Source organism: Saccopteryx leptura, chromosome 6 (assembly GCF_036850995.1).
Source record: "Saccopteryx leptura isolate mSacLep1 chromosome 6, mSacLep1_pri_phased_curated, whole genome shotgun sequence".
Classification (NCBI taxonomy): Eukaryota; Metazoa; Chordata; class Mammalia; order Chiroptera; family Emballonuridae; genus Saccopteryx; species Saccopteryx leptura.
Window position 1 is genome coordinate 122,598,982 of NC_089508.1, and position 15,096 is coordinate 122,614,077.

General features: G+C 39.0%; 1 protein-coding gene across 3 annotated transcripts in view; it reads left to right on the forward strand.

Annotated features, from left to right (window-relative positions):
• KLHDC1 (kelch domain containing 1) overlaps window positions 1–15,096 on the forward strand; it is an 86,336-nt gene that overhangs the window by 58,678 nt on the left and 12,562 nt on the right. For 2 of the 3 annotated variants that reach the window (XM_066388366.1, XM_066388365.1), the window contains exons 7-10: window positions 4,172–4,255; window positions 5,601–5,659; window positions 8,629–8,741; window positions 11,140–11,212. In XM_066388366.1, the coding sequence (XP_066244463.1) occupies window positions 4,172–4,255; window positions 5,601–5,659; window positions 8,629–8,741; window positions 11,140–11,212 (329 nt within the window). Of the gene's footprint in view, window positions 1–4,171; window positions 4,256–5,600; window positions 5,660–8,628; window positions 8,742–11,139; window positions 11,213–13,397; window positions 13,465–15,096 lie in introns of those variants that run through there. The other variant, XM_066388367.1, reaches the window with a different exon arrangement.

Genomic DNA, 15,096 nt, shown 5'->3' on the forward strand with positions numbered 1-15,096 from the left:
ACTCTTCATATCAGTCTCTGTTGCCGAGGAGATGATTGGCCAGGCCTGAAGTTTTTTGTTTTTTGTTTTTTTTTTTGTTTTTTTTCTGATTTACTTATTTCACTCCGTATAATGTTATCAAGATCCCACCATTTTGTTGTAAATGATCTGATGTCATCATTTCTTATGGCTGAGTAGTATACCATAGTGTATATGTGCCACATCTTCTTTATCCAGTCTTCTATTTTTTTTTACAGTGATTAAGGCCTTTAAGCAAACTCTTGGCCAATACAGCAAGAATCCATAAAAGAGTAGTGCCCTTAACATGTTCACCAAGTCCAAGTTGGCACCAACACCATTCCAAATCCCTGCAAATGCAACCCAACCCCAGTTCAGTCTGTTAGGAGCTATCCCAAGGAGCAGGAGTCCAGGAAAAGTCCACATCCAGGAAAAGTCTGCATGGCACTGGAATTGTCACAATTCTATACTTTGTAGCTCATGTCCAAGTCCCAATGACCGCTGCTTCTAGCTGGTAATGATTCAGGTAGACTGGAAAAGCCATCTGCAGCATGTGTGGAGATGGAGCTTCTGTTCTCCTCTGCCTGGAGAGATGAGACCAGGTTGCTTTTCCCTGGAGCTCTGTGACTGTCAAGCCTGAAGTTTGTTGTATCAATTGACTCTTCTTTTCATGGACACTTTCTCTGCAGTATGCAGTGCTCTTTGATAGTGTCTTACCCAGAATAGAACTTTCAAAATGGGAACCAATCCCCTCAAACCCTGATTAATGTATCACCCAAATTTATATAATATTCTAAATCTTTTGTTGTTATTCCAGTGATCTAACAGCATTTTCACCAGGAGTAGATTTTTTTCTCAAGAAACCACTTTCTCTGTGCATCCATAAAAAAGCAACTTCTCATCCATTCAGGTTTTATCATGAGAGTGTAACAATGCAGTCACATCATCAGGCTTCACTTCTATTTCCAGTTTTCTTGCTGTTTCTACCACATCTGCTGTTACTTCTTACTCTGAAGTCTTGACCTCCTCAAAGTCATTTATGAAAGTTGGAATCAGATTCCTCCAAACTCCTGTTAATGTTGATATTTTGACCTCTGATCATAAATGACGAATGTTCTTCATGACATCTAGGACAGGGACTCCTTTCCAGAGGTTTTCAATTTACTTTGCCCGACATGTTAGAGGAATCCCTATCTATGGCAGCTATAGACTTATGAAATATATTTCTTAAATAATTATTCCTTGATTCATGGACTGCAGACTGGATACTGTGTTAGCCGGCATGAAAACAACACTAATCTCATTGTACATATCCATCAGAGCTCTTGGGTGACTAGGTGCATTGTCAATGAGCAGTAATATTTTGAAAGGAATTTTTATTTTCTGAACAGTAGGTCTTAACAGTAAAATTGGGCTTTAAAAAAATTTTTTTAGAGACAGAGAGTGAGAGAGAGGGATAGACAGGGACAGACAGACAGGATCAGAGAGATGAGAAGCATCAATCATTAGTTTTTCGTTGCACGTTGCAACACCTCCTTAGTTGTTCATTGATTGCTTTCTCATATGTGCCTTGACTGCGGGCCTTCAGCAGACTGAGTAACCCCTTGCTCGAGCCAGCAGCCTTGGGCTCAAGCCGGTGAGCTTTTGCTCAAACCAGATGAGCCCGCGCTTAAGCTGGCAACCTCGAGGTCTCGAACCTGGATCTTCCGCATCCCAGTCCGACGCTGTATCCACTGCGCCACCACCTGGTCAGGCATGGGCTTAAAATATTCAGTAAACCATGTTATCCAGGCTTTACTGGATAGCAGTAGAGCACAGGCAGAATAGATTCAGCATAATTTGTAAGGGTCTTAGGATTTTCAGATAGTAAATGAGCATTGGTTTCAACTTAAAGTCACCAGCTGCATTGGTCCCTAACAAGAGAGTCAGCCTGTCCTTTGAAGCTTTGAAGCCAAGCATTGACTTATCCTCTTTAGCTAAGAAAGTCCTAGTGGCATCTTCCTTCAATATAACACTCTTTTGTCTATGCTGAAAAATCTGTTGTTTAGTGTAGCCACCTTCCTTAAATATCTTAGTTGGATCTTCTGGATAGCTGCTGCAACTTCTACATCAGCACTTACTGCTGTACCTTGCACTTTTAAATTTTGCAGAGGGCTTCTTTCTTTAAACCTCATGAACCAATCACTTGTAGCTTCAAACTTCCTCCGCAGCTTCCTCACCTCCCTTAGCCTTTAGAAGAATTGAAATGAGTTAGGGCCTTGATCTGGAGTAGGCTAAGGGATGTTTGGTCTGGTTTGATGCTCTATCCAGACCATTAAAACTTCCTGCATATCAGCAATAAGAATGTTTCACTTTCTTATCATTGGTGTGCTTACTGTAATAGCTCTTTTTTTTTTTTTTTGTATTTTTCTGAAGCTGGAAATGGGGAGAGACAGTCAGACAGACTCCCGCATGCACCCAACCGGGATCCACCCGGCACGCCCACCAGGGGCGACGCTCTGCCCACCAGGGGGCGATGCTCTGCCCCTCCAGGGCGTCGCTCTGTTGTGACCAGAGCCACTCTAGCGCCTGGGGCAGAGGCCAAGGAGCCATCCCCAGTGCCCAGGCCATCTTTTGCTCCAATGGAGCCTCGGCTGCGGGCGGGGAAGAGAGAGACAGAGAGGAAGGAGAGGGGGAGGGGTGGAGAAGCAGATGGGCACTTCTCCTGTGTGCCCTGGCGGGGAATCGAACCCGGGACTTCCACACGCCAGCGCGACGCTCTACCACTGAGCCAACCGGCCAGGACCTGTAATAGCTCTTTTAATTTTCCTTTGCATGCATATCTTGGTTAACTGATGCAAGAAGCCTTGCTTTCAGCCTCTCTCAGCTTTCTCTCTGCGTCGACTTTTGACATGCTTTCCTCACTAAACTGAATCATTTCTAGGTTTTGATTTAAAGTGAGAGACATGTGACTCTTCCTTTCATATGAACACTCAGAGGCCCCTGCAGGGTTATTAAGTGACCTAACTTCAGTATTGTTGTGTCTCAGGAAATAGACCCGAGGAGAGAGAGAAAGATGGAGAATGGCTGGTCAGTGGAGCAGTCAGAACACACAAAACATTTATCTGTTAAGTTTGCTATATTACATGGGTGTGTTTCATGGCATCCCAAAACAATTACAATAATAACTTCAAGATCATTGATTTTTCCCTGGCCAGTTGGCTCAGTGGTAGAGCGTTGGCCCAGCACGTGGAAGTCCTGGGTTTGATTCCTGGTCAGGGCACACAGGAGAAGTGCCCATCTGCTTCTCCACCCCACCCCACTTGCTTCTTTCTGTCTGTCTGTCTGTCTGTCTGTCTGTCTCTCTCTTTGTCTCCTGCAGCCATGGCTTGATTGAAGCTAGTTGGCCCTGGGCACTGAGGATGGCTCCTTGACCTCTGCCTCAGGTGCTAAGAAGATCTTGGTTGCTGAGCAATGGAGTAATGCTCCAAATGGGCAGAGCATGCCCCCTACCGGGCTTTCCTGGTTGGGGTGCATGTGGGAATCTGTCTCCCCTCCTCTCACTGAATTAAAAAAAAAGATCATTGGTCACAGATCACCATAACAAATAAAATAATAGTGAAAGAGTTTTAAATTTTGCAAGATTTACCAAAATGTGACATAGACACGAAGTACACAAATGCTATTGGAAAATGGCATTGATAGACTTGCTTGATGCAGGGTTGGCCACAAACCTTCAATTTGTAAGAAACACAGTATCCGCAAAGCGCAATAAGGTAAAGCGATAAATTGAGGTCTGCCTATGGTATCTGTCTATAATTATTACTATCTAGAGCAGCAGTTTTCAACCTTTTTTAAATCTCATGACACACATAAACTAATTACTAAAAATATATTTTTTTGTGGATCTGACAAAAACAACAGGTATAATTTTGATTCATTTACACCAATGACTATTGTTGTGTTGGGTATCATTTTTTAATTTGACAATCTAAGGGAAAACAGGTCAGGGCCCCTAACTAAATAGTCAGGTATTGCATGTTTTAAAAATTCTTGCAGCACACTGGGCTTTCTAATGGAATAACATAGATGATCGCAATTTAGCAGTCAAGTATTTCTACCGGTAAGCATAAGAATGTGATGTCACTTCACTTGTTTCAAGTCTTTGCCTCTGTTTTCCAACCTCTGCTTGCAGGGTGGAGTCCCACCACAGCCACGTGCTGCGCATTCCTGTGCAGTGCTTGGGAATAAGGGCTATATCTTTGGCGGACGTGTTTTGGTTAGTATTTTGAATGGAGATAATCTTTTTATGTGTGATGCTTCTTATAAAACCTTCTGCTCTGAATATATATAACAACTGAATATTCACATAATCTGGAGATTATAGTGCCATTCAATAACATTTATCTTCTATTCCTAAACAGACCATATATGAATATAAATAAAAACAGACCACAGATGATTATAAATCATATTTTAGTGAGGAGAACCCTTCACTTTAGTGTATTATTAGGAAAGTATGATTCTTGTTATCTAAATTCTGTTAGTTTAAACTCATTTCTTCCTTTCTGGCTTGACACATTAATTTGGTAGCTTTAAGTTAAGTTTTTAAAAATATATATATATATTTTGATAGCGACAGAGGGAGGGACAGAGGGACAGACAGGAAGTGAGAGAGATGAGAAGTATCAATTTTTTGTTGCAGCACCTTAGATATTCACTGATTGCTTTCTCATATGTGCCTTGACTGGGGGACTACAGCAAAGCGAGTGACCCCTTGCTCAAGCCAGCACCCTTGGGCTCAAGCTAGTGATCATGGGGTCATGTCTATGATCCCATGTTCAAGCCAGTGACCCTGTATGTTAATTTCATTAATGCTTAGTTTTGTTTCCCAATATACAGTGTGTCCATAAAGTCATGGTGCACTTTTGTCCGGTCACAGGAAAGCAACAAAAGATGATAGAAATGTGAAATCTGCACCAAATAAAAGGAAAACTCTCCCAGTTTCATACCTATTCAGTGCAGTTCGATGTGGGCTCACACACAGATTTTTTAGGGCTCCTTAGGTAGCTATCCCGTATAGCCTCTACAGACTCGTCACTGACTGGTGGCCTACCAGAACGGGGTTTCTCCACCAAACTGCCGGTTTCCTTCAACTGCTTAACCCACCGAGTAATGTTATTCCTATGTGGTGGCGCTTCATTATAAATGCGCCGATATTCACGTTGCACTTTGGTCATGGATTCAAATTTAGCGAGCCACAGAACACACTGAACTTTCCTCTCTCTATACTGTCCACATCTCGACTGGCATGGCCCTGGGCTGCTCCGCTGTATACACGGTATTACATCATCATCTGTGCATGTGCACATGCTGCCACATCATCCTACAGAAACTGGGAGGGTTTTCCTTTTATTTGGTGCAGATTTCACATTTCTGTCATCTTTTGTTGCTTTCCTGTGACCGGTCAAAAGTGCACCATGACTTTATGGACACACTGTATAATCTTATGATGTTAAGTAAAAGAGATATAATCTATTTTTAATGGCAACTGATTTTAAAACCAAACTTTTAGCTTATGAAAGATATAAAACACTAACTATCTTTACACACTTTTATTTTAGCAAACTAGGATGAATGATTTGCACTGTCTAAACTTAGATACCTGGACCTGGTCTGGACGGTAAGTATGAAATTTGTTTGTTCTTATCTATAGGTGTTTCTGTATGTGTTGTGTGTGCATAAATGTGGGTCTCTACAACTGAACTATTACTTTTTTCCTCCAGATTATATGTCTAAGCAAGTAATATATAGATTTTAATAGTTTATTCTTTAAACAAACTACATAGAACATGAGAATTCTAGCAGTTAAAAACTGATTCTGTAGAAGTACTGGTTTTATACTGTGTAATCTCAAGGACTGGTCAGTAGAAGAAATGAAGGAACAGTTTAATGGGTTCATCACAAGTGTTCAGATAATGAAGTGGATAATAGATTTTATTTATGGCTCATAATATAAATTTAGCAATACAATAAATGCATTTAACTATCAATTCAGCTGTTTGTGTAATGAGATGAACTTAGAACTATATATTATTCCAAAGTATGAATGCTATTAAAAATAAAACCACAAGAGTGTCGTCCTGGCGTGCAGGAGTCCCGGGTTTGATTCCTGGCCAGTGCATACAGGAGAAGCGCCCATCTGCTTCTCCACCCTCCCCTCTCCTTCCTCTCTGTCTCTCTCTTCCCCTCCCGCAGCCAAGGCTCCATTGGAGCAAAGATGGCCCGGGCACTGAGGATGGCTCTGTGGCCTCTGCCTCAGGCGCTAGAATGGCTCTGATTGCAACAGAGCGACACCCCAGATGGGCAGAGCATTGCCCCCTGGTGGGTGTGCCGGGTGGATCCCTGTCGGGCGCATGCGGGAGTCTGTCTGACTGCCTCCCCGTTTCCAACTTCAGAAAAATAAAAATAAAAATAAAACCACAAAAATACAAGAAGAAAATATAACAGATTATCTTTAAAATCTCTGCATGGAGAATGCTTTTCTAAAAATTATATAAACCCAAAATTCATAAAGATAGTGTTAATACTACTTAAGGATTAATTATTTCTGTGTAGAAAAATATACCACAAAAAGTTAAAAGTCACATTGGACCATGGAAACAAAAAAATGAACTGGAAATAATCTTATAGTATTTCTTTTTTGTTTGTTGGACCTATACAGTATTTTTTATTTTGAATTTTTCTTTTCAAAATTTTTTTTATTTTTTAATTAGTTTTCATTTAATATTATTTTGTATTAGTTTCAGGTGTCCAGCATAGTAGTAGACAATCATATACTTTACTCAATACTTATAGTATTTCTAACAGAGAGAGCTAAGTCCACAAGAACTAAGTTGGTAAGAAAAAAACAAATAACCCAAGAGAAAAGTAGACAAAGAACATGAATAAGCACTCAGAAGAAATAGAAATAGGCAAAATTATTTTAAAAGGATGTTAAACTTCATAGATTATTAAAGAAATAGAAATAAAACTAGTTACACCTATCAGATAAAAATAATTACAAATTACCAGTGTGTGCTAGGTTGTAACAACATAATTAGTGGAAGAATAAATTGATACAGTTTTTCTGAAAGGTATTCTGGCAATATGTTTAAAATATAAATGGAATTTCTACTTTGGTCCAAAATTTCTCTGAAGATGATAACAAGACAAATATATTTATGTGGGAGTGTGTACACAAAGATGTTTTTATGGCATTATATATAAAAACAAAAACTTGAGATCAACCTTCATGCCCACAAGTGGGAATTGTTTAAATCATGGTACATTTGCCCAAAGGGCTGCCATTTGGACTTCTATTGCCAAAGGAAACTTCTTCATGGAAATATTCTGCAACATACTTGTTGAATGAAAACATTATAGAATGAAATATATGATCCCATTTATATATTTTTATTTTTTTATTTTTATTTTTTACAGAGACAGAAAGAGTCAGAGAGAGGGACAGATGGGGACAGACAGGAACAGAGAAAGATGAGAAGCATCAATCATCAGTTTTTTGTTGAAACATCTTAGTTGTTCATTGATTGCTTTCTCATATGTGCCTTGACCGTGGGCCTTCAGCAGACCGAGTAACCCCTTGCTTAAGCCAGCAACCTTGGGTCCAAGCTGGTGAGCTTTGCTCAAGCCAGATGAGCAGCACTCAAGCTGGCGACCTCGGGGTCTCGAACCTGGGTCCTCCACATCCCAGTCCGACGCTCTATCCTCTGAGCCACCGCCTGGTCAGGCCCCATTTATATATTTTTAATAAATATATTTATGTACATTAAAGTCTGGAAAGATAGGTACCAAATTATTATCTTGTTGAAGGACAGGATTATATAACTCCCATTAAAAATATTTCTTTGTTGTTGAATGTTTTCTAACCAAAATGTTTTTACAGTCAACAAAAATAAGAAAAATATATCCAGTCTGGAAAACTACATCTTCTATAAATGGCCAATATTCCAGAATGCTGAAATGTGGTGCCTTCTCATATCCTAAATTGGTTAATTTATACTTTTGTTTTTACTATGGTTTCTATTTCATGAGGAATAGAACAGTAGTTGTTTGAAATCTTTAGAGTTTTATTCCTGGATCTGTAATGGCCTGCATCTTTTATTTTGAAGGTAGAGTAATTAGTTTTTTCAGAGATGGTAATGCTTTGGGACATTCTACAACAAATAGACCAAAGTAAAAACAGCAGCAAAATCCCATAATATCATTGAAGAAATCTGCTGAAAACCCCAAATTAAACATTAAACAACAGTTAAAAGTTATAGACATGAAAATAATTATGTTGAAAAACTTGGGTAATTTTTATTGATAACCCACAAGAATGATGCTGAATATGCATTGTGAATTAACTGGAAATTATAATTTTTAATCTGTGTTCTGTGGCCAGGTGGAATAGACACTATGTGGAAAGATTGTTTAAACTTATCTAAGAATTTAAGAATGTTTTAAAATGATTTTGCTAATCTTAAAATTAGTAAAATTTATAACTAGTGAGGGCAGTTTTTCCCTTTAAGATCTGAGATAATTGAAAACCTTTTATTTTAAATAATAATTTATTCAACCTAGATTTTTATATTTTTTCCCTTGCCACAGGATTCCTATTAATGGAGAAAAACCTAAACATCGATCATGGCATACTTTAACACCGATAGCTGATGATAAACTTTTCCTATTTGGCGGACTAAGTGCAGACAACATTCCTCTAAGTACGTCAATTCATGTTCAGCCTACAGTTTTGATCTCACTTTTTTTCTTAGTTCTATTTTATACTTAAGGTATCTTCCTTTCTTTCTGATTTTATGGTTTACCTTTATATTATCCTGCCCCGCTTTACCTTTACTATATGCTTGCATTGAGAATTAGAAGGGGAAGGCCCTTTTGCTTCTCTACCCTTGGCTCTTCACGTGCTCCTGTTTCCTGCGCTGGAGCAAAGGGAGGGTGGTTGGACCTACATTCACAAGAGCCCCTTTCCACTACTATACAATAGTCTATGACTCTGTCCTGGTATATGAGCAACATGTTTGTACTGTAGTCTGGAGTGAGGACTAGAAGAGCAGCCTTTCCCAGCATGCTCTGGACATATAAGGTAGGAAGACCTGTTGCTTCTCCTTTTGTTTCTGAACTACAAAATAAAGTGTTTAGCTAGAATTTTTTTTAACTCCTGTCAGTGTTGATCCCAATGGCTGTGGGTTTTGAAATACAGTTTTCCTCTGAGCAGTAAAATTTTGCCATTAGGATAGACAAATGACCAACAATATCCACTTATTAGTTTGACATATTAAATATTTTGTATTTTCTTAACTCAGAAATTTTATATGGCTAGAGATGTTTGCATTTAAGAGAACTTATATATCATTAAAAACATTTCTCTAACTTAATAGAATCTGGAAACCAATTTTTTCATTGAAACTTTATTGAACACCAGCTTTGTACTTGGCAGGTTGCTGGCCAAGAAAGTCCAGAGTTAAGTTGATAACAGCAGCTCCTAGAAGGGGATGCTAATTATTGCAGAACACTGTGCTGTTTCAGTTTCTGGAGATTTTAAGTAAAAAAGATTTGGAATCTAATAAAAATGTTCACTTTTATCCATTTCATGGTGGCTATTTAATATCATATCTTCATGAGCACTATTTTTTTTTTTTTTTTTTTGTATTTTTCTGAAGCTGGAAACGGGGAGAGACAGTCAGACAGACTCCCGCATGCGCCCGACCGGGATCCACCCGGCACGCCCACCAGGGGCGACGCTCTGCCCCTCCGGGGCGTCACTCTGCTGCGACCAGAGCCACTCTAGCATCTGGGGCAGAGGCCAAGGAGCCATCCCCAGCGCCCGGGCCATCTTTTGCTCCAATGGAGCCTTGGCTGCGGGAGGGGAAGAGAGAGACAGAGAGGAAGGAGGGGGTGGGGGGTGGAGAAGCAAATGGGCGCTTCTCCTATGTGCCCTGGCCGGGAATCGAACCCGGGTCCCCCGCACGCCAGGCCGACGCTCTACCGCTGAGCCAACCGGCCAGGGCCATGAGCACTATTTTTAATTCCTACTTGCTGGTTTTGGTCATTGACATAGGGGGGAATTAAATGTCCCAACTCTTAAAATTAAAAAATTTTTATTTTAAAATTAATTTATTTTCCAATTACAGTTGTTATAAAATATTATATTAGTCTTAGGTGTACAAAAAGTGTTCACCCCACTAAGTCTTATACCCATCTGTTAAGTGTCCTAATTCTGTCCAGTCAGTTTCCTCCTTTATAAGTGCAGCTTAAGATGTGGTCCTATGTGTTTTACATAATTCTAAGAAATAATTTTTAGTTTTGTTGACTGTGATAATGGCATTGTAGTTATGTGACAATGGTGTTGTAGTTATGTAAAAAATTTCCATTTTTTAAAAGCAGTGCTTGCTGGAGTATGTATGGGAAAAAATGAATGGCGGTCTAGGATTTGCTTTAGAATAACTCAGCAACACCGATAATAAAAAGATAAATGGAGCACAAGTCACAAAATCTTTGTAGTTATTGACTCTGGGATATGTGTGGGCTCATTGTCATATTCACTCTACTTTTATATCTCTCTGAATATTTTTATGAATAATATGCACATAAAAGGTAGTTGTAGGCCCTGGCCGGTTGGCTCAGCGGTAGAGTGTCGGGCTGGCGTGCAGGGGACCGGGGTTCGATTCCCGGCCAGGGCACACAGGAGAAGCGCCCATTTGCTTCTCCACCCCCCCCCCCCTTCCTCTCTGTCTCTCTCTTCCCCTCCCGCAGCCAAGGCTCCATTGGAGCAAAGATGGCCCGGGTGCTGGGGATGGCTCCTTGGCCTCTGCCCCAGGCGCTAGAGTGGCTCTGGTCGCGACAGAGCGATGCCCTGGAGGGGCAGAGCATTGCCCCCTGGTGGGCAGAGCGTAGCCCCTGGTGGGCGTGCCAGGTGGATTCCTTATAGGGCGCATGCGGGAGTCTGTCTGACTGTCTCTCCCCGTTTCCAGCTTCAGAAAAATATAAAAAAAAAAAAAAAAAAAAAGGTAGTTGTATAAATGTAGCTTTATAAATTTGGGAAAAAGTTAAAATTTTATCCCAAGATCTAATCTTAATTTTTGAACTGCCATAATATTGCAGGTGATGGGTGGATTCATAATGTCATAACAAATTGTTGGAAACAACTGACACATTTACCTAAAACACGACCCAGGTAAGTCTAGAAGTTGTCAAATTGTAAAATAGTTAAGAAATTTTAAAGTATTAAAATATAGCACTGAATTTATAGTGTGTGACATTTAAAAAGTCACCAGGAAGGATATCTTTCAAATAAGCTTGATGTTATCTAAATAATTATTATTTGATGAAATCTAATTATTAAAAATTATCTATTCAGTTTCTACCATATTTGCATATTTTAAAGTAGTATTCTTTTAGGTAATTGCATAATCTTGCCTGATAAATATGAAAAGACTAAGATGTTGAAAGTATCATATAATGTTACTATTTTTAATAAGTAGACAAGAATGTTGATGACTTTAGTAGTAATTTGTTTGTATGGAAGAGATTTAGAGAAATTTAAGGGGGAAATTGCTTTCATGTTAATCAAGTGGAAGGCAGATTATTATTTTTCTTTATTAACTATATTATATTCATTAATGTGAAATTTTTGAAAAAGAAGATATGTTAGTTATTTCTGGTATATTATAGATTACAGTTTTCTACAAAAAATTTTAGAAACAATATACTATCATTAGATTACAAAGGCCTGACCTGTCGTGGTGCAGTGGATAAAGCGTCGACCTGGAAACGCTGAGGTCGCTGGTTCAAAACCCTGGGCTTGCCTGGTCAAGGCACATATGGGAGTTGATGCTTCCTGCTCTTCCCTCCCCCTTCTCTCTCTCACTCTCTCTCCTCTCTAAAAATTAATTAAAAAAATAAGATTACAAAGAAAAACACATTAGTACTGTAATTCTTATTTTTTTCTAATTTGAGTGGTATAATAAATATATATTCATAGGAAATTTTAACTCAGAACATTATAATTATTATGGTTAGTAATAGATTTTATTGTTTTTCATGCCGTGTATTTCAGATTATTTTACTGTAGATTATACTAAAGTGAAGTCAAGCTAATGACATGCATTTTGGTAATTTAATATATGACAAAGTAACTTACTTGAAAAAAAGAACATGAAAATATTTAAATATATCTCATTGTATATCTCTACCTTAATATGCATAATATTTTTAGAGTTATCATAATTACATGTATGTTTTTTATATTTTCATGTATAAAAACTCATTGGAATGTACTTTTTTAACAATTCTGGATCTCTTGTAATATATGTTTTAATTGAAAGAGTTTTATATTAAGATATATAAGTTCTTCATATATCTTATATCTCATGCATGTAGGTCCCCTTCAAGAACTAGCCCAAAGTTCTAGTCCTTGCTCAGTTACTGCTTAACATGCTTCGGGAAAGTCACTGATGAAACTGAGCACCATTTTCTCTATTTGTGAAATGAAGGAGTTGGACTAGATAAGCTCTTTGTTCTGTTAGTTGTTTGATTTCATAAATGCATTAATTATAGACCAGAGAGGTTGTAAGAATGTTTAGTTTTTAAGTTGCTATTTTATGTGACAATCATTAATGAATAACTAGAGCAACACATCTATGATCAATAATACACTAGTTAGAACTGAGCTATATAAACAGATTTCTTTTTTAGTTCAGCTGATGTGTCATGTAAATAATGTGTTTTATTAGAATGTTTAGGTGATAAGTTTAGAACAGCTGTGAGTGGAGATAAACTGTCAGTCTGTAGAAAACACATCAGGTTGCAAGCTAGATGTCACCAGAACCCAGGCAGGAAAGGCTTCCCAGTGTTCTCCGAGGATGAAGTCCAGGCCAGAGTTTCCATCAGGTAGATAAGAAAGAGCAGAACCCTCTTCAGGTATGAGGTGTGGAGGAGAACAAGTGGGATACAGTTTAGTATAAAGAAGAACCTATATGTGTGTATATATACTAATTTTTTTTCTGTGAAAGTGAGAATTGACTTAACATCTATATGCTTTTTTTTGGTGCAAACTTTTCCAAGGTATAATTTGAAATGAAAGTTGCCCAATTCTCCTCTCGTAATTCTATGGCAGGTTTCTCAACCTCGGCACTATTGACATTTTGTACCAAATTGTTTATTGTGAGGGGCTTCCTGTGCATTGGAGGATGTTTAACAGCATCTCTGGCCTCTACCCTCTATATGCCAGTAGTACTGCCCCCCCAACCTGCAGTTATGATGATCAAAAATGTCTCCAGAAATTGTCAAATGCCCCCTTGGGGACAGAATCGCCCCTGGTTGAGAATGATTGTTCTACAGTGTTGCACTCTCTTCTACAGGTCTCACCTTGGATAAAACACAGCAAAGAACTTTCTTAAATGTCTGTGAAAGAGAACTAATAAGGTGCTGGTCTGTAGAGCCTTAGGTACTGTTGTAGCCATGAGTATTGCCAAGGTTACCTGACCTTCCCTCTAGGAAGTTAAGCTGTTCCTTCCCATATAAAGGACTTCATTGTATTCTATCTCCTTTACCTAGTCCCTCTTCTGGTTCCCATCTCCAGCCCCACAACATAATCTGGGTGTTGCTGAAGATTTACATCAAATTATGGTTGGAGATACAAGTTGGAGAATTGGACAGAGTATTTCCCAAACAAAATCTTTAATGACTTAGCTCTATGCTGGGTCCCAAATGCATTTGTCATTGAATGTGTCATGATTGTATGAAGAAAGGATTTGATCTAACAAATTGTGCATAATCCTATTGATTGCACTTGTGGAAGTTAAGTAGAAGGATTAATATACTAAAAATAAGTTATGTAGTAATAAAATAAGTGATAATATGTAATTGGAGAATCTATTGCTTCAGCAATTTGGTCTGTTGAGAGAAGTAATCAAAGTACTCTCAGGATCAAAGCAATGCCTGTGTAGACCCTCAACTGATCTTTTAAAATTGAGATGTTTATGTGTACTTTTTTCCTGAGAGTGTGAGTCCCCAGAACTACTGAACTTTTTAAGAACATAAATGTACTTTTGGTAAATAATATGAAACTGCAGATGGATATGAGCTACCAGACCATTTCCAAAAGAAGATTAGATGCTCTAGTCCTTTGTGAACTAATTTGTTTATTTAAAATCAATGAATAAATTATACTGACATTTTGCATATATTTTTGTTAATCAAAGGTTTTTGATCACCTACTGGATGCAGAACACAATAATAAGCATTTTTTTTTTGTATTTTTCCAAAGTGAGAAGCAGGGAAGCAGTCACACAGACTCCTGCACGCACCTGACCAGTATCCACCCGGCATGCCCACTTAGGGGGCAATGCTCTCTGCCCATCTGGGGCATTGCTCCATTGTGGCCGGAGCCATTCTAGCGCCTGAGGTGGAGACCATGGAGCCATCCCCAGCGCCCAGGCCAACTTTGCTCCAGTGGAGCCTTGACTGCGGGAGCAGAAGAGAGAGACAGAGAGGACAGGAGAGGGGAGGGTGGAGAAGCAGATGGGTGCTTCTCCTGTGTGCCCTGACCGGGAATTGAACCCAGGACTTCCACACGCCAGGCTGACACTCTTCCATTGAGCCAACCGGCCAGGGCCAATAATAAGCATTTTTAAAGAGAAGCATAAAATTAGATTACCCAAGTCCCAGTAATGCTCTGGTAAACAATTAACACAGTTTTTCAGGAAAAAATACCCCCTCCCCCAAAGTTCTAATTTGTAGCATTTGCTGATTTCCACCATGGCCAATTTCAAGCTACCCACATGATATCACTGACCATGGGGTCAGATGGAGATAAGCAGACAGCTCTAACTAGCTGATAAACCAGCTCCCACACAGCACTTCTGGAAACTTTTTGTGGGGAGCTAAGGACACATACATTAAGCAATTTAAAAAAGTATATAGAGCAGTTGATGTTCAAGTGTAAGTGATATTATAAAATGAGCACATAAATGTTGAAAGATACTGAATAAGCAAAGTGACAGCCAGTTTGGGCGGCACTTGGGGATTTTGAACCTGTTTTTTGTTTGTTTTCTCTTC